Genomic DNA, 18,956 nt, shown 5'->3' with positions numbered 1-18,956 from the left:
TAATACTGCAGTGTGATCCTAATACTGCAGTCCTGTCCTAATACTGGTTTGTGCTGTCTTACTCCTTTAGCTTTTCACATGGTGTTTTCGCCGTCGGCATCACAGTCTGGGGAGACCATAGATGTCTTGTGCCTTGGGGGTCTTAGCGCATCGTCTGTTGTCACATTTGGAAAAAGCTGTGTAGTCTGAGACAAAGCTATGTCTTACTCAGGACTATTAGGGACAGACAGCCTGTCAGCTCTGACCAACACTTGACCTGGTCAGGCCCTGTCTGTCCCTGGCCCGCCTGCCTGCTCAGTAAAGTGTGACCCAGCTCTGTGGTTGTTTAGGGTCCCCAGGCCCCGACTGACATCTCCACTGACATCTGTAGTAGCACCGAGACATGAGGAAGCAGCACTAGGCCCATGGTTTTAGCCAGTCAGAGAATGAGTGCATAGCTTAGAGCAAAATCTATTTACTGTGCTGGTAACTGTGCTCTATTGTCCTCTGTGCTCTATCTATTTACTGTGCTCTGAACCTCAACAATGGGCTAACCTCCATGACAGTGTATGTAAATGCATCAATACTGTAAATTGTTAATTCTTCAATACCTCAAGGAAAGACAGACAAATATTGAGTACAACCACAATATTCCACATGCAAGTTTTTAGAGTATCTACTTTGTTATAATTCTCCCCCTCACACACACACATGCAAGCAAGCAATCACGCACACAAACTCACTCCTCAATTCTCACTCTCAAAAGACATAAACGTGCAAGTGAATAAGAGTGATTTAAATGGATACATACTTTGATACTCACCAACATAGCGGATACGGAAACCCTTCTTGTTGGTGCCGTGGTCGGAGGACCAGCGCAGTGTGAGCTGGTGGCCGGTCGTAGTGATGTTGAAGGGCGCGGGGACGTCACCGCTGAAGGTGGCCAGAGTCTGACTGTTAGTACTGGGACCTGTAGATAGATAGATAGATAGATAGATAGAGAGAGAGAGAGAGAGAGAGAGAGAGAGAGAGAGAGAGAGAGAGAGAGAGAGAGAGAGAGAGAGAGAGAGAGAGAGAGAGAGAAAAGAGAGGATGCTAACAATAAGGCAGATTTTTGTTTATCTGTGTTGAAAATCATACATTTACAAGGCTAAGAAAGAATTACAGCTTCAGTAACATTGTATTAAAGCTGCAATATGTAACTTTTTGAGCGACCCGACTAAATTCACATAAATGTGCGTTATTAATCTGTCATTCTCATTGAAAGCAAGTCTAAGAAGTGGTGGATCTACTCTATGCACGCTATTTCTATGCTTCCCGTTCTTAAGTTTAGTTTTGGCTTCTTTTACTTTCGGTTTTGTACACCAGCTTCAAAAAGCTGAAAATACAATATGTGGTTATTAAAAATATATTTCACAGCGCTTTAGATAGTATAATGATTCTCTACACTATACTTGCTTGTTTTGTCACATAAACTGAAATTGGGCAAACTATTCAAATGTGAGCATCTTTCATCTTTAGCTGTGAGAAGAGGGGCTGAACATTGTTCATCACAAAGGCCTTTTAGACATCACAGCAAAATGTGTTAAGTGGTATTGTGGTTGCTTCACATTCATGTTGTTGCATTCATTCAAAGGGAGGTCATACAACGTTCTGTAGGTCTTGCATTTAATACTGACACTTCCAGCCATTTCATTCCCAAATTCTCCAAACTCAATTCACTAAAGATTACATTTACAATGCCACTGCAGCCCAAGTAGACAGTTTGAACACAACACATCTCTGAGCAAAAGCAGAACAGGTTAAAAAACATCACAGTGTGCAAATCTAGCCTAGTTCAAGATCTGTTTGTGCTGTAATGAGTTGGCAAGACAGCAGAAACAATTAAGGGACCAGGCTAGTGTAATGCTACTGTAGCTACCATCAAAGACTTCTAGGATGTCGAACTCCCTCTCGGTCTGGAAGGACTCGAAGTACAGTGTGATGTTGTAGCCCTTCTCTACATTGATGGTCCAGATACACATCTGCAGGTTTGGGTAGCTTTCAGGGTAGCCTGGACTCAGGATTACTCCAGTAGAGTCAAATCTTACATCGTGGGCCGGGCATTGCACTGGGTGGGGACATAACAGCAGACCAAATGTATGTTAGAGGTGGATTCTGTAACTTCGATACATGTCATTTATTCAGTGGTCACCCAAGATACAGTACTCACTAAACTAAGTAAACACATTCAGCCAAGAAGCAGAACAATAAAAGGAGTGGATACATTATGCCGAGAATGAACCACCCCTTACTTTACGGGTTCTCCTTATTTATTACACAGACAATATATTTATATACAGTACCAGTCAAAAGTTTGAACACACCTACTCATTCAAGGGTTTTTATTTGTTTTTACTATTTCTACACTGTAGAATAGCAGTGAAGACTTCAACACTATGAAATGACACATATGGAATCATGTAGTAACCAAAAAAAGTGTTAAACAAATTAAAATATATTTTGTACTTGAGATTCTTCAACGTAGCCACCCTTTGCCTTGATGACAGCTTTGCACACTTGGCATTCTCTCAACCAGCTTCATGAGGTAGTCACCTGGAATGCATTTTAATTAACTTCTCTAGGATAGTGGGCAGCATTTTCATGTTTGGATGAAAAGCATGCCCAGAGTAAACTGCCTCCTACTCAGTCCCAGATGCTAATATATGCATATTATTATTAGTATTGGATAGAAAACACTTCGAAGTTTCTAAAACTGTTTGAATCATGTCTGTGACTATAACAGAACTTATTTTGCAGGCAAAACCTCGAGGACAAACCATTAATATATATTGTTTTTGAGGTCACTCTCTTTTCAATGATTTTTCTTTGGGAATCCAGATTTCTAAGGGACCTTCCTGCAGTTCCTATCGCTTCCACTGGATGTCAACAGTCTTTAGAAATTGGTTGAGGTTTTTCCTTTGAGAAATTAAGAAGTAGCCATGTTCAGAATGAGGCTCCAGTGAATTTGTTAGAGGCACGTGACCAGAAAGCATGCTACACATTGTTTTCCTCCGGTATTGAACACAGATCATCCCGTCTTCAATTTTATCGATTATTTACGTTAAAATATACCTAAAGTTGTAATTCAAAAGTAGTTTGAAATGTTTGGACAAAGCTTACAGGTATCTTTTGAGATATTTTGTAGTCACGTTGTGCAAGTTGGAACCAGTGTTTTTCTGGATCAAACGCGCCAAATAAATAGACATTTTGGATTTATATCAACGGAATTAATCGAACAAAAGGACCATTTGTGATGTTTATGGGACATATTGGAGTGCCAACAGAAGAAGCTCGTCAAAGGTAAGGCATGAATAATATCTTTATTTCTGCGTTTTGTGTCGAGCCTGGAGGGTTGAAATATGATGGTCTGTGTTTGTTTGCTTGGGTGCTATCCTCAGATAATAGCATCGTTTGCTTTCGCCGTAAAGCATTTTTGAAATCTGACACGTTGGATGGATTCACAACAAGTGTAGCTTTAATTTGGTATATTGAGTGTGTGATTTCATGAAAGTTAAATTTTTATAGTAATTTATTTGAATTTGGCACTCTGCATTTTCACTGGAGGTTGGCCAGGTGGGACACTACCGTCCCACATATCCCAGAGAGGTTAACAGGTGTGCCTTGTTAAATGTACATTTTTTGAATTTCATTCCTTCTTAATGTGTTTGAGCCATTCAGTTGTGTTGTGACAATGTAGGGGTGGTATACAGAAAATTGCCCTATTTGGTAAAAAAACAAGTCCATATTATGGCAAGAACAGCTCAAATAAGCAAAGAGAAACGACAGTCCATCATTACTTTAAGACATGAAGGTCAGTCAATGCGGAATATTTCAAGAACTTTGAAAGTTACTTCAAGTGCAGTCGCAAAAACCACCAAGCGCTATGATGAAACTGGCTTTCATGAGGACTGCCACAGGAAAGAAAGACCCAGATTTACCTCTGCTGCAGAGGATACGTTCATTAGAGTTAACTGCACCTCAGATTGCAGCCCAAATAAATGCTTCACAGAGTTCAAGTAAAAGTGTAACGATACTCTAAATCCTCCTCCTCCTCAGACGAGGAGAGGAGAGAGGGATCTGAAGACCAATATGCAGCGAGGTATGATGACATGATTTATTGATTTAAACAAGACACGACATAGACAGAAAACGAACTATACTTGAATAACTACAAAACAACAAACGACGTAGACGCACCTGAACATAAGAACTTACGTATAACGAAGAACGCATGAAAACAGGAACAGACTACATAAACCGAACAAACAAAACCGAAACAGTCCCATGTGGCGTAACATCACACAGACACAGGAGACAACCACCCACCAACAAACAGTGTGAAAACACCTACCTTAATATGGCTCTCAATCAGAGGAAATGAAAACCACCTGCCTCTAATTGAGAGCCATATCAGGTCACCCTTAAACCAACATAGAAACAGAAAACATAGACTGCCCACCCAAACTCACGTCCTGACCAGCTAACACATACACAAACTAACAGAAAACAGGTCAGGAACGTGACATAACCCCCCCCTCAAGGTGCGTACTCCGAACGCACCACCAAAAGTCTAGGGGAGGGTCTGGGTGGGCATCTGACCACGGTGGTGGCTCCGGCTCCGGACGCTGTCCCAATCCCACCATAATAAATCCCCGCTTCTGTGTCTTCCTCAAGGTGGCGACCCTCGCCACCGACCTTGGACTGGGAACCCTAGACATGGGTCCCGCTGGATTTAGGGGCCGCCCCGGACTGAGGGACGGCAGCTCCGGACTGAGGGACAACACCGGGACAAGGGGCAACACCGGGACAAGGGGCAGGTCCCGGCTGATAAACTCTGGCGGATCCTGGCTGGCTGGCTCTGGCGGATCCTGGCTGGACGGCTCTGAAGGCTGGTCCGGTCTGACGGAAGGCTCTGGCTGATCCGGTCTGGCGGAAGGCTCTGGCTGATCCGGTCTGGCGGAAGGCTCTGGCTGATCCGGTCTGGCGGAAGGCTCTGGCTGATCCGGTCTGGCGGAAGGCTCTGGCTGATCCGGTCTGGCGGAAGGCTCTGGCTGATCCGGTCTGGCGGAAGGCTCTGGCTGATCCGGTCTGGCGGAAGGCTCTGGCGGCTCCGGTCTGGCGGAAGGCTCTGGCGGCTCCTGTCTGGCTGACGGCTCTGTAGGCTCTTGGCAGACGGGCGGCTCTGTAGGCTCTTGGCAGACGGGCGGCTTTGCAGGCTCATGGCAGACGGGCAGCTTTGCAGGCTCATGGCAGACGGGCAGTTCAGGCGCCGCTGGGCAGACGGGCAGTTCAGGCGCCGCTGGGCAGACGGGCAGTTCAGGCGCCGCTGGGCAGACGGGCAGTTCAGGCGCCGCTGGGCAGACGGGCAGTTCAGGCACCGCTGGGCAGACGGGCACACCTGTAGGGAGGAGACGGAGAGACAGCCTGGTGCGTGGGGCTGCCACAGGACCCACCAGACTGGAGAGACCTACAGGAGGCTTGATGTTAAAAGGCACCTGAAGGACCGGGCTGTGGGGGAGCACTGGAGCTCTGGTGCGCAGCCTTGGCACCACTCCCCCAGGCTGGCATACTACTTCAGCCCGTACCCTCCAGAGTGCAGGCACAGGTTGAACCGGGCTGTGGATGAGCACTGGAGATCTAGTGCCTACTACGCGCACTTCTCCCTTAGGCTCCACTCCCACATTTGCCCGGTACGAGCGGAGCGTAGGCATAGGACGCACTGCACCCTCCCAGCGCCCCGGAGACACAGCACGCAGAGCCGGCGCAGGATACCCTGGACCGAAACTGCGTACCGGAGACCAGACGCGCTGAGCAGGCACAATACGCCCCGGCTGGATGCCCACACTCACTTGACACTTTCGGGGGGCTGCCCTATAGCGCACCAGGCTATGGGCACGCACTGGCGACACCGTGCGCTTAACCGCATAACACGGTGCCTGACCAGTGACGCGTTGCTTATAATAAGCACGAGGAGTGCGCTCAGGTCTGCTACCTGGCTTAGCCACACTCCTCTCTAGCCCCCCCCCAAAAAAATTCTGGGGTTGCCTCTCGTACCTGTCCCGCTGCCGTGCTGCCTCCTCATATCGCCGCCGCTCAGCTTTCGCTTCCTCCAGCTCAGCTTTGGGGCGGCGATACTCCCCAGCCTGTGCCCAGGGTCCTTCTCCATTCAAGATCTCCTCCCATGTCCATGAATCCTGGGATTTCTGCGGTTGCTTTCGCTGCCCTTTTCCCCGCTGCTTGGTTCTGGTAATTTGGTGGGTGGTTCTGTAACGATACTCTAAATCCTCCTCCTCCTCAGACGAGGAGAGGAGAGAGGGATCTGAAGACCAATATGCAGCGAGGTATGATGACATGATTTATTGATTTAAACAAGACACGACATAGACAGAAAACGAACTATACTTGAATAACTACAAAACAACAAACGACGTAGACGCACCTGAACATAAGAACTTACGTATAACGAAGAACGCATGAAAACAGGAACAGACTACATAAACCGAACAAACAAAACCGAAACAGTCCCATGTGGCGTAACATCACACAGACACAGGAGACAACCACCCACCAACAAACAGTGTGAAAACACCTACCTTAATATGGCTCTCAATCAGAGGAAATGAAAACCACCTGCCTCTAATTGAGAGCCATATCAGGTCACCCTTAAACCAACATAGAAACAGAAAACATAGACTGCCCACCCAAACTCACGTCCTGACCAGCTAACACATACACAAACTAACAGAAAACAGGTCAGGAACGTGACAAAAAGACACATCTCAACATCAAATGTTCAGAGGAGACTGTGTGAATAAGGCCTGAATGGCTGCAAAGAAACCACTACTAAAGGACACCAACAAGAAGAAGATACTTCTTTGGGTCAAGAAACACAAGCAATGGAAATTATTTTTATTTATTTTTATTGAACCTTTATTTAACTAGGCAAGTCAGTTAAGATCAAATTCTTATTTACAATGATGGCCTACGGGGAACAGTGGCTTAACTAACTTGTTCAGGGGCATAACGACAAATCTTTACCTTGTCAGCTCAGGATTTGATCCAGCAACCTTTTGATTACTCGCCAACGCTCTAACCACTAGGATACCTGCCGCCCTGATGGAAATCTGTCCTTCGGTTTGATGAATCAAAATTTGAGATTTTTGGTTCCAACCGCCGTGCTTTTGTGAGATGCAGAGTAGGTGAACGGATGATCTCCGCATATGTGGTTCCCACCGTGAAGCATGGAGGAGGAGATGGTGTGGGGGTGCTTTGCTGGTGACACTGTCAGTGATTTATTCAGAATTCAAGGCACACTTGTAGCATGGCTACAACAGCATTCTGCAGCAATACGCCATCCCATCTGGTTTGCGGTTAGTGGGACTATCATTTGTTTTTCAATAGGACAATGACCCAACACACCTCCAGGCTGTGTAAAGGCTATTTGACCAAGAAGGAGAGTGATAGAGTGCTGCATCAGATGACCTGGCCTCCACAATCACCCGACCTCAACCCAATTGAGATGGTTTGCGATGAGTTGGACCGCATAGTGAAGGGAAAGCAGCCAACAAGTTCTCAGCATATGTGGGAATTGTTGGAAAAGCATTCCAGGTGAAGCTGGTTAAGAGAATACCAAGAGTGTGCAAAGGTGTCATCAAGGCAAAGGGTGGCTACTTGAAGAATCTCAAATATAAAATATATTTTGATCAATATATTTTGACCAACACTTTTTTGGTTACTACATGACTCCATATGTGTTATGTGTTTTGATGTCTTCTACAATGTAGAAAATAGTACAAATAAAGAAAAACTCTTGCATGAGTAGGTGTGTCCAAACTTTTGACTGGTACTGTAAATTAACTTCAAAGTTATGGGAAAACTTTCAGCTCTACTTCATTCTATTTTTACCACACGCCTGGGAGTTAGTTTTGATCGAGTTCCAGCTCCGGTTGCAAAATACTGTGACTGCCTTTAAATGGCACCCTATTCCCTACATAGTGCACTATTTTTGACAAAAGCCTGTGTAATGTACTAGTAATGTACTATGTAGGCAATAGCGTGCCATTTGGGACGCAGGCTGTGAATGATGCCATGATGCATCGAGTTTCCAGGTTTAACATATTTTTCAGGTAGATTATCAGGACAAATCCTGACAAAGTGAGTCCCACCAATGGGATCGAGGAGAGAAATATGGCACCATAAAAGATTAATGACAACAGCTGTTTAGGCCACTAAACACAGCGAGAGGGACGACACAGAAACATAACTGGAAGAGAAGACAGGAGACACGAGGGGCCGTGACAGAGCTGGGCAAAACGCATCACAGCAGCACAACATCTAATGACTAAACCATTTTAATTACAGCTGCCACACACACACGCAAGAGTGCACACACACACGCACACACAAACAAACACACACTCGCAGGCTCGCACTTGCGCTCACATATGCGCATGAAGGAACGTACACACACACACACGCATGCACGCGCTCACACACACCTTGACATGTGGGAGGAGGCCCGTCCATCTGAAGTCTCTCCCCCAGCCTGCATGTCAGGATCTCACTCCCCACCAGGGTGAAGCCAGGATGGCAGCGGTACCGGAGGATGTTGCCTGTAAGGAGGAGGAGTTAAGGAGGAGGAGGAAGAGGAGAGACACCAAAAGAGAGGGAATGTTGAGAGGAGAGAGAGAGAGAGAGAGAGAGAGAGAGAGAGAGAGAGAAGGTTTGAATGGAGCAGAAAGTGAAAAAGACAAGTTAGCGTGTGTCTGAAAGCGAGAGAGAAAGAAAGAAAGAGGGAGAAAGAAAGAGAGAGACAAAGAAAAAGAGAGTGTGTAGCCTACTGTACAAACTTCAGAAAAATAACCTATAGGAGAACCCTTTGAAGAACCCTTTTTTTTTTTTTTTTTTTTTCTTCTTTTTTTTTAATAGGGGAGGATCAGCTTAGTATTGCGGAAAGAATGTTGCTTCCAATGTAATTGTCTGCATCATTTCCATTCCCCCATATTTTTTGGGTAAATATATATATCCATACACGTATGCATACATATACACATATATACATACACATACCTATATAGACATACATACTTTTTTAAAGAATATGCCTTTATTATTATTCCCCGCGACCCTACCACCAATCCCCCAATTGGAGTAAACTTATAAACACTTCTGCTTTTACCTTCAATTTCTACATCTTATACCTATCTTACAGACACAGTCCACTTTACAATAGTTCTCTCTTATTTGTTCTTAGTCCTTCCTCTATTTCTGTTGTCCATCCAATTTTATTTCCACTTGTAACTGTGCTATTTCACAAAAGCTCCGCACCTATACACATTTCACAGATCCCGTATGCCCTATATTGTTTATCTTGTTATTAGTCCCACCCTTCAGCTCCACCCAACCCCTCCCATCTATCTTCCAACATCATCCATTTCGGATTTCTATTTGCCATACATTTCTCAACTGTGCTGTGATGCTTCACAAAAGACCTGAACCTTCCTATTCTCATAGCTTCTACAGATTGTAAATTAAAAATAAACATCTTTGCCAAAATAATTATTATATTATTGATTGATTGACTATGGCTTTTCAAATCCCCCAGTATTGCTATCTGTAGCGTTAGTTTTAGGCAAATGTTGCAATTCTTCAACCATTCCTGGACCTGTGACCAAAAACGAGCTACATATGGACAATACCAAAATAAATGATCTAATGACTCTGCCTCCTCACAACAGAATCTGCAGAGCTGGGAAGATTGTATACCCCATATATATAACATTATATTAGTTGCAAGAATTTTGTACAGTAATTTATATTGAAAAATTCGAAGTTTTGAATCCGGCGTTGTTTTGCGTATCAATTCATAAACCATGTGCCATGGAATGGGTACATCGAAAATCTCTTCCCAACTATTTTGCAATTTGTATGGCACAGCTGTTAGTTTTTTGGTCCTTAAATGAAATTGGTATATGTTTTTATTTATCACACTTTTCTTTAACCATTTTTGTTCTTTAATACAGGGCCGACATACAAGTTCCTTACTTTTTTCCCCTTCTACTTGCCTCTTCCATTTTTGTGGTAATGCTGCAATTAATTGGTTGTAATTTTGGGTAGAGCAGACTTTTCCATATGTCTGTGTTAGCTGCATGTGTGACATAACTCCACCAGTCCTATTTATGATATCATTCACAAAAATTATACCTTTTTTAAACATTTCTTCGATAAATACAGTTTTTTTATCAATTATTATATTTGAATTTAACCACAATATTTGTTGTACTATTTGTTCCGTCCTTTCAGGTGGATTAAACTGAAATTGCAACCAACTTTCTAAGGCTTGTTTAAAGAATAAGGATATTTTGGAGATCATTTCCTTTTCAAACAACCGAAAATGAGCAGGTGTAATCTGAATAAAGGGAAAAAGGCCCTTCTTGAACATAGGATGAGACATTCGTACCAGTTTACTAGAGAACCAGTTTGGATTTAAGTATAACTTTTGTATGACCGATGCCTTTAGTGAGAGGTCTAATGCTTTAATATTTAATAATTTCTGCCCTCCGAATTCATATTCGTTATATAAATAGGCCCTTTTAATTTTATCTGGCTTGCCGTTCCAAATAAAATTGAATATTTTTTGTTCATATAATTTAAAAAACAGGTCACTAGGTGTAGGCAAAACCATAAGCAAATAGGTAAACTGTGATATGACTAAAGAGTTAATTAGGGTGATTTTTCCACAAATAGACAGGTATTTTCCTTTCCATGGTAGCAAGATCTTATCTATTTTTGCTAACTTTCTATAAAAATTTATTGAAGTGAGATCATTTCTTTCTTTTGGGATTTTTATACCGAGTATGTCCACATCTCCGTCAGACCATTTAATTGGTAAACTACATGGCAATATAAAATGTGTATTTTTTAGTGATCCAATACGTAATATGGTACATTTATCATAATTTGGTTTTAATCCAGAGAGGATAGCAAAGGTATCTAGATCCTCTATGAGGCCCTGGAGAGACTCTAGTTGTAGTTTTAAAAGAAAACATGAATCATCAGCGTACAATGACACCTTAGTTTTTAAGCCATGAAGAACCCTTTTTGGTTTCAGGTGGAACCCATTTGGTTCCATGTAGAACTCTTTTGAGTTCCATAGAACGCAAAAGAGTTCTACCGGGAACGAAAAAGGGTTCTACCTGGAATCAAAAAGGGTTCTCCTATGGAGACAACCAAAGAACTGTTTTGGCAACCTTTTTTCGAAGAGTGTAGATGCACTCAGATGAAGCAGTTGTTTAATTAAGAAGGACAACAGATGCCTGAGACGGATGGGGTGACCTTCCCAAAATTTCAATGTTGAACACTGTTGATGAGTGAGTTCTAGCCTGGGTAGGACACTTCAAGACTTTATAACTAAGCAATAAGGCATGAGGGGGTGTGGTATATGGCCAATATAATACAGCTAAGGGCTGTTCTTAACACGACGCAAGGCGGAGTGCCTGGATACAGCCAACAGCTGTGGTATATTGGCCATATACCACCAATTCCTGAGGTGTCTTATTACTATTATAAACTAGTTACAAACGTAATTAGAACAGTAAAAAGTTATATTTTGTCATACCCGTGGTATACGGCTTTCAGACAATCAGCATTCAGGGGGCGAACCACCCAGTATATAATGCAAAATAAACCATGGTCCCTGAAGTATTAGTACTAGTGTTAGTGCAACCAAGAATAACTGGTGTTGAAAATCAAAAGTTATGCTCTTCATCATCATCATCATCTACTGTAACATTCTAGTCTTTTTAGAAGCCATCTGATATCTTTAAAAAGCAGCAGAGGGCCATGTCACAGATGATGATGGATGATAGTGGTTTTAGTATTCTGTACAGGGCTGCTACAGTACACACAACCACGCGCACAGACACACACACATTCGCACACAGTCTCTGGGCCTTGTTACTGGGCAAGCTGAATCCATCTCAGCCACTGTGATCGCCCACTTTCATACCCACCAATCACAGATCTAGTTGCTAACTCACTCATTGATACCCACCAATCACAGAGCTAGTTGCTAACTCACTATTAATACCACGGCAAAGCAGAAATAACCCTGTGTGTCTAGCAGGGTGTGTGTGTGCGCATGCGTGCATGCATGTGTGTGTCCTAGCAAGGTGTCTGTGAGTCTGAGTGTGTGTGTCTGTGTGTGTGTGTGTGTGTGTGTGTGTGCGTGTGTGAGTCCATCCATGGTATTAGTGGGGGTCACACATACAGGAGGAGGCTTGCCCCCTCTTCTCTAAGCCATGATCGATACTCTCTGCGAACATTGTACATCAGCATGTTTACTGTAGCAGAGGTGAGACTGATATGACGGATGTTGTGAAACACAGGGACATGGTACTGGTGTAAAGGGTTTCAGTTTCCTAGTTTCAGCGGCTGAAGTAAGGCCAGGACCTATACTCACAAAGCATCTCAGAAGTAGGAGTGTCTGATCCCAGTCCATATAATCTTCATTCATTATGAGCTAAAAAAGCTCAACTGATCCTCGATTAGGGGCTCCATTCAATCTGCATCGCTGAAGTTCAACGTAACAACGTGATTGAAATTTAAAGGCAATGTTTCTGCGTTAGCGGAGAATGCATCTACGTTAAACGCTGCATACGTCAGCTACATCTTTAAATAAAAATGTTGATCACACGCTTCAACATTACAGTTTGAATCGAACCCTAGCACCCTCAGACACTTTATGAATACATGCCCAGGAGTATTCTTGACCATGTGATCTGACCAGGAAAAACTCCAGGTCATAGTTATAACCAACAACACCAGAGTTTTTCCTGGTTAGGTTAGGTGGGTAGAAAAACCTCCTGGTCCTAAGTATGAAGAGTGGTGAGGAGGCCCAATCTCTCCCAAACGATCCATTAGAAAAAGGGAGAATATTCTGGGATTGAACTAAAGGTGGACGCCTTACCTATTTCAAGCTCCCCGTCCTCCATGAGTATATCAGCGTTAGCGACCTCAGGGGGCGCCTGGCAGATCCTCAGCTGGTATGCTAGAATCGGAAGAAGTAGGAAGAAGGAGGAAGAAGCAGGAAGAAGGATGAAGAAGGAGGAAGAAGGAAGAAGAAGGTAGAAGAAAAAAGAAGAACCAGGAAAAGGACGAAGGGCGAAGGAGGAAGAAGAATAAGAAGGAGTAATGAGGAAGAAGAAGAATGAAGAAGGGGAAGAAGGAAGAAGACGGAGGAAGAAGGAAGAAGGAGGAAGGAGGAGGAAGAAGAAGGAAGGAAGGAGGAGGAGGAAGAAGAAGGAAGAAGGAAGAAGAAGGAGGAAGAAGGTAGACGGAAGAATGAGGAAGGAGGAAGAAAGAAGAGAAGAAAAAAGTGTAAAGAACATTTCAACAGTAATGAAAAAGTAGTACTGCTCTTTTTTTGTTAAGCACTTACTGCACTGGCACTGTTTTGTATTCTATCAAACATGGAATTAAATTAAGAATATTTTGATCTCTTGGTTATTCCTGTTAATGGTTTAAACGTGAGTTTCTGCTAAACTCAACAGTAATGCAAAGCCCATCACCCCACCTGTGCCACCACTACCGCCGACCCACTTGCAAAATCACTGATCTCCATTGATTTCCCATGTCTGGACAAAAGAGCATCAGCATTGGGGAGGAGGAAAAACTGACATTTGAAAGGTTAAGCGTAAATGGAAAAACAATATCAGATTCCACACCTCCTCCACCTGGCTGCATAACAATTAATTCAGCAGCAACGTGATCACCACGGTGTGTTTAAGGGCATCAGATAAGCCCAGTGTACCTTTTGGGAATCAATAGTGTTCAAACTGGGCTGTGCTGGGACCGACGCACTGCTAACGATCTGAGGAAGCGAACGCTGCTAGCTGGCGCTAAGGACAGGATAAAATAAGGTGATACAGGTCGGAGCTGTGCCCAGGGAGAGATATTACACCGTACACACACAAGCACACGCAAATGCACAGACGGAGAGACATACAGACACAGACACACATAGACACTCTCAAACACACATGAACACACACACACACAATCTGAGGAATCACTGCTAATGACAGGAATAATATAAGGTAACGGGAAATATTACCAAGGCAAAGGGAAATATTACCATATTACCATTGAATCTTACAGCTAACATCTTTCAGGACTGCAAAGCCAGACTACACCCATTACCCAGCTACCTGGCAGTGTCATGCCAACACAAACTAGGAGGGAAAATCAAAAACAGTCATTGATCATTCATCATAATGAACTATTGAGTAATATTTGAAGGTAACCTATCATGCACCAAATACATTGAAAGTGTAGCATGCTGCTAAAAATACAATAGGTATGCTAATACTATGAAGTACTGGAGCTAGCTAGAGCATTACTCAACTGGTCTGCGCTTCAAATAGCACCCTATTCCCCATAGGGCTCTGGTCAAAAGTAGCACACTACTATATCTAGGGAATCACTATATAGGAATCACTGCCTGACTCTCTCCCTCCCTCTTCCAGTATATATAGACAGGCTGAAGCACCATCAACATTCGTTAATTGTGGGAACCGTTTCACCGTCTTAATTGGTGCATTAATTATCAGGAATAACACAGTGGGCTATTTGTACCAATCTCCATCCCTGGCACAACCAGGCACCGACGTCTCAAAAACGCAAACCCCACCCACCTGGCTCCCTAGGCAGGCTAAAGCAAAAACTAAAAATATGTGAAAGATTTCAAATAGTATTTGAACCCAGGTCTGATACACAGTACTTCTTTTTCTCCCAGACATTAACAGGGATGTATACACTGGGAAACAAACAGAAGCCAACGGAACGAAACGGGGAGGGACCTACCTTTGTCCAATAAGAAACTCTTGATATGGTTTGCTGCTGTGTGCACTAATGAATACACCCCAGCTAACAGAGTAGACAGAGGAGAGGAGGGAGGAAGCCAGCTTTCTCTAATAGAGAACAGGAGCTTTGGCTCCAGACGATGCTGGTCGCTAGAATATAACGAATTAAGTAGCGAGAGCCACTTACCACGTGGCTCCTGTTCAATGTGCTAGCTGATTAATAAGATTCCTTTGGAGGCTCTGCAGGGAGAGGAAGGAGAGAGAGCACAGAGGGAACAGGGGAGGGGGGTAGAGGGATGAGGGGAGAGCATGTGTATGTGTGTGTGGGTGGGTGTTAGGTGGTGAGAGGGTTGTGTATGTGTGTGTGTGTGTGTGTGTGTGTGTGTCTGTGTGTGTGTGTGTGTGTGTGTGTGTGTGTGTGTGTGTGTGTGTGTGTGTGTGGGTGGGTGGGCGCTAGGGGGTGATGTGTGTGTGTGTGTGTGTGTGTGTGTGTGTGTGTGTGTGTGTGTGTGTGTGTGTGTGTGTGTGTGTGTGTGTGTGTGTGTGTGTGTGTGTGTGTGTGACTGTGAAGTTGGAGAATATGTGTGCGTGTGTTTGTGTGTATTGGCAATTGAAGCGAAAGCTATGAAGAGTCAATGACACTGACTGTTACTTTCTATGTCCCATGAGAGACTGATGCACTCTTCGAAAAAAGGCTTACAAAAAGGTTATTTGGCTGTTCCCACAGGATAACCCTTTCGGGTTCCATTTAGATCTCTCTGTAGAAATGGTTCTACCTGCAACCAAAAAGGGTTCTACAAAGGGTTCTCCTTTGGGGACAGTCGAAGAACCCTTTTAGGTTCTAGATAGCACCTTTTTTCTAAGAGTGCAGTTCTCACAAAAGAGCGCAATAAAAAGGAGGAAACACTACTTAGCTTCCTCTATGTATTTCCCTCGTGGGATTTGTCTACACTAACTAGGTTTCCATCCAATTGGCCACAGATTTTCATGCAAATATTCTCAAATCTGCATAAAGAAAACATGCACATTTTCCCATCAGTAGTGTTTCCACTAAACGGACTTGTGATAAAAATCAGTACGCGATGACATAGTGCACACAAAATTGTATTTTCCGAAGTTTTCATTTACAGAATAAAAATCTAAAGTTCAATGTGTTTTCATCGATAGTTTTGTCACAAAAAACGTTACGTTAAATAGCAAATGTGTCTACCTTGGTCTAGCCAACAGCTCGCAGACACAGTGCGGATAAGCTGTGCAGGTAGGCTAGTTTACACGGTGAGAGGATTATGGATAAGCAAAGGGATATTTGTATTTGTCAAACGGCAGTCAAGCATCGATCATCATGTCACCAGAATAAGACCCTCAATATTTATTGGAAAGGAGCACGGAGTTCCTATAATGTATTTAATCTGTAGTATTATAAACTGCATGCTTTCCCGAGTCGTAATGGGAGGACAACACGCCATATAATCACGTGACTCCAAGTTTACTTTGATATGGCGTTTCCACCGCCATTTTACACACAAAAAAAGAGCTCACCATGTTGAACGTAGAAATTATCTGCCTGCATTGATCAAATTGTACCAAAACCTCCTGTTTCCATCATAGTTGTCGTGATTTTTTTTTATACAGTTTGACTTTACTCGCCTAAAAACTGGATGGAAACGTGGTTACTGTGAACGATGAAGATAATCACCGGTCAAAACTAGTGGGCTCTGGGAATTGAGTCATCAAATCATGATGTCTGCATAATGTCCTGAATAACTATGCAATTTTTCAACTTAAACCCTCTCTTAACAGAATTGGAAAAAGTGACAGTTTTGCATTTTGCTTGTTGAAGATTATTCAGAGAGATAATCATATTCAATCTATTTATCCCCGGCCAATCTTTGATGTGACCGAAATGAAAACACTTTTTTTTGTTAGTCTGGACTGCAAACTACATGAATAAACCAGCTATAGACTATCATCTGATTACTTGACAGTTGAGGACAGTTGAGGATATTCTAATATAGTAAATTTATATATTTTACTAATACTAAACGTTATATAAATCTTGGTTAATTCACAGCAAAGCAGAGTGTTCACTAAGGGGAAATAAAATGGTCTCTAACTCTAACTCGGTCTTTTAAAATAAATCAAAGCTAAACTCATTACAGAAGCAGAGTAATTCCCAAATCCATGTAAATATAGAGAAACATTGCTGTGCATTCTAGTCTAGTACATTCAGAGAAGAGCAACAGACCAGATATGTGGTTAGGGATTGCTTTATTAGACTATAGGGATCGAAGTACAGATGAATAATAATGATAATAATAGTATACATCAAATAGTTCTCCGTTACCTTCGAACATCTGACCGACAAATTAAACATTGTTTAATAACTGTAATCAACCAACAGCGACTGTTGATCCATACTGTATCAAACTGCAGTTTACCCATAATCCATTTGGACAGAGCTGAAACTAAAGTGACAGTTAAGCACCTCAACTGTTATAGTAAAGTGATTGGAGTACCTTTAAAGCCACCACACCGTCCGCAATCGAGGCAGACTGGTTAACAGGAAGAGACGTTTGATATAGGCCACGATCGATAAGCACTTGTAGTTAAGTCATAAATGCTGGCGGTAGCAGAATAACAGGGGCTTTGCTGTTGGGCTGATAAATCTGTTTATTCCAGTAGCACCGTGTCAACAATCAGTGTAAGAGCAGCCTTGTGTGGAATTGGTAATTCCACAGAAAGAAGGCTACTGTAAACCAGCACCAGCTTTATAGAGAACTGGAATGACTGATTTACACTATAAGGCTGACCTGAACCGGATTGAGCTGGCTGAGGTATTTTTATTCTTATAGAGAAGTGATTTACACTATAATGCCAATCAGACATACAGTGCTGGCTCGGATAGTTTCTTGTCACATTCTCCTTCCCAGCCCTGTTTCAGCAACTATAATGGATGTGTAACCAGGCCTGCCCAGTACAGCTCAGCTTAATATTATTAATACTATTATTGGCTTGGTTTGGCTCAGCACTGTGTATACAATACAGTATGTGACTGGATGGCTGTTTAGAAAAACTAGATTTAGTCGAGTGCTCATTGTTCAGAGTGCAGCCTGTAGTCAATAATCGATGTGTATAGAGCCACAAACCTTCACTGATTTATCACTGTCAGATGGGAGAGAGGCATCAAAGTGCAATAAGTCAGGATTTAATTGACTATGAAAATGAGCTGAGCCAATAATGAGTACTGGCTGCCATGCGTGTCAAAGGCCCAAGGCAGTCAGGGTGCATGAGGAGGAGGAGGAGGAAGCGGAAGAAGGGGAAGAGGAGGAGAAGGAGGATGAGGCGGAAGAGGAAGAGGAGGAGGATGAGGAGGATGAGGAGGAGGATGAAGATGAGGAAGAGGAGGACTAGGAGCTTCACTCTGCTGCCTTTCAGGCCATTGATCTTTCTCTACTTCTCACTCCCTCACTCCCCTCCTTCGATCTCCATCTTTGTCTCTGTATTGTCCTTTAAGTTTCTCTCTCTCCCATGCCCATCTCTCAGATTAAGTGCTCACCATGGTAACTGAGCACGAAGAATCCGCTGCCGCTGAAGTCGCTATGGAACTTAATGAGGATTTGGTTGGAGGTGCTGTAGACCGACTCCAGCGCTGTGTTCCCACTGAACTGACCGATCTGGGGGGAGCTCTGTTCTGGACCGTCCCTGTGACAGAGACAGAGAGACAAACACACACACACACACACACACACACACACACACACACACACACACACACACACACACACACACACACACACACACACACACACACACACACACACACACACACACACACACACACACACACACACACACACACACACACACACACACACACACACACACACACACAGATCAATGACAAATCCCTCTCCATGGGCAAGTGACAACGTCAATAGAATATGAAAACAACAAATTGACCAACACAGACATAGCTTTGAAAGGAGCGCATTTAAAAAATCTCTGCACATTTTCCCACGTCAATGTAGAGAGCAGCCCATTCAATCATTTACATCAGGCATCCGACATCAACGT

At 43.3% G+C, this 18,956-nt stretch overlaps 1 protein-coding gene across 5 annotated transcripts in view; it reads right to left on the bottom strand.

Annotated features, from left to right (window-relative positions):
* Positions 1 to 18,956, bottom strand: part of LOC129830971 (CUB and sushi domain-containing protein 3-like) — a 759,188-nt gene that overhangs the window by 109,504 nt on the left and 630,728 nt on the right. For 3 of the 5 annotated variants that reach the window (XM_055893869.1, XM_055893870.1, XM_055893873.1), the window contains exons 44-48: positions 18,439 to 18,584; positions 12,989 to 13,069; positions 8,520 to 8,633; positions 1,901 to 2,089; positions 791 to 949 (exon numbers count right to left, since the gene is read on the bottom strand). In XM_055893869.1, the coding sequence (XP_055749844.1) occupies positions 791 to 949; positions 1,901 to 2,089; positions 8,520 to 8,633; positions 12,989 to 13,069; positions 18,439 to 18,584 (689 nt within the window). The remainder of the gene's footprint in view (positions 1 to 790; positions 950 to 1,900; positions 2,090 to 8,519; positions 8,634 to 12,988; positions 13,070 to 18,438; positions 18,585 to 18,956) is intronic. The other 2 variants (XM_055893871.1, XM_055893872.1) reach the window with 1 other exon arrangement.

This window comes from Salvelinus fontinalis, chromosome 32, assembly GCF_029448725.1.
Source record: "Salvelinus fontinalis isolate EN_2023a chromosome 32, ASM2944872v1, whole genome shotgun sequence".
NCBI lineage: Eukaryota > Metazoa > Chordata > Actinopteri > Salmoniformes > Salmonidae > Salvelinus > Salvelinus fontinalis.
This window is presented reverse-complemented; position numbering and strand designations above follow the sequence as displayed.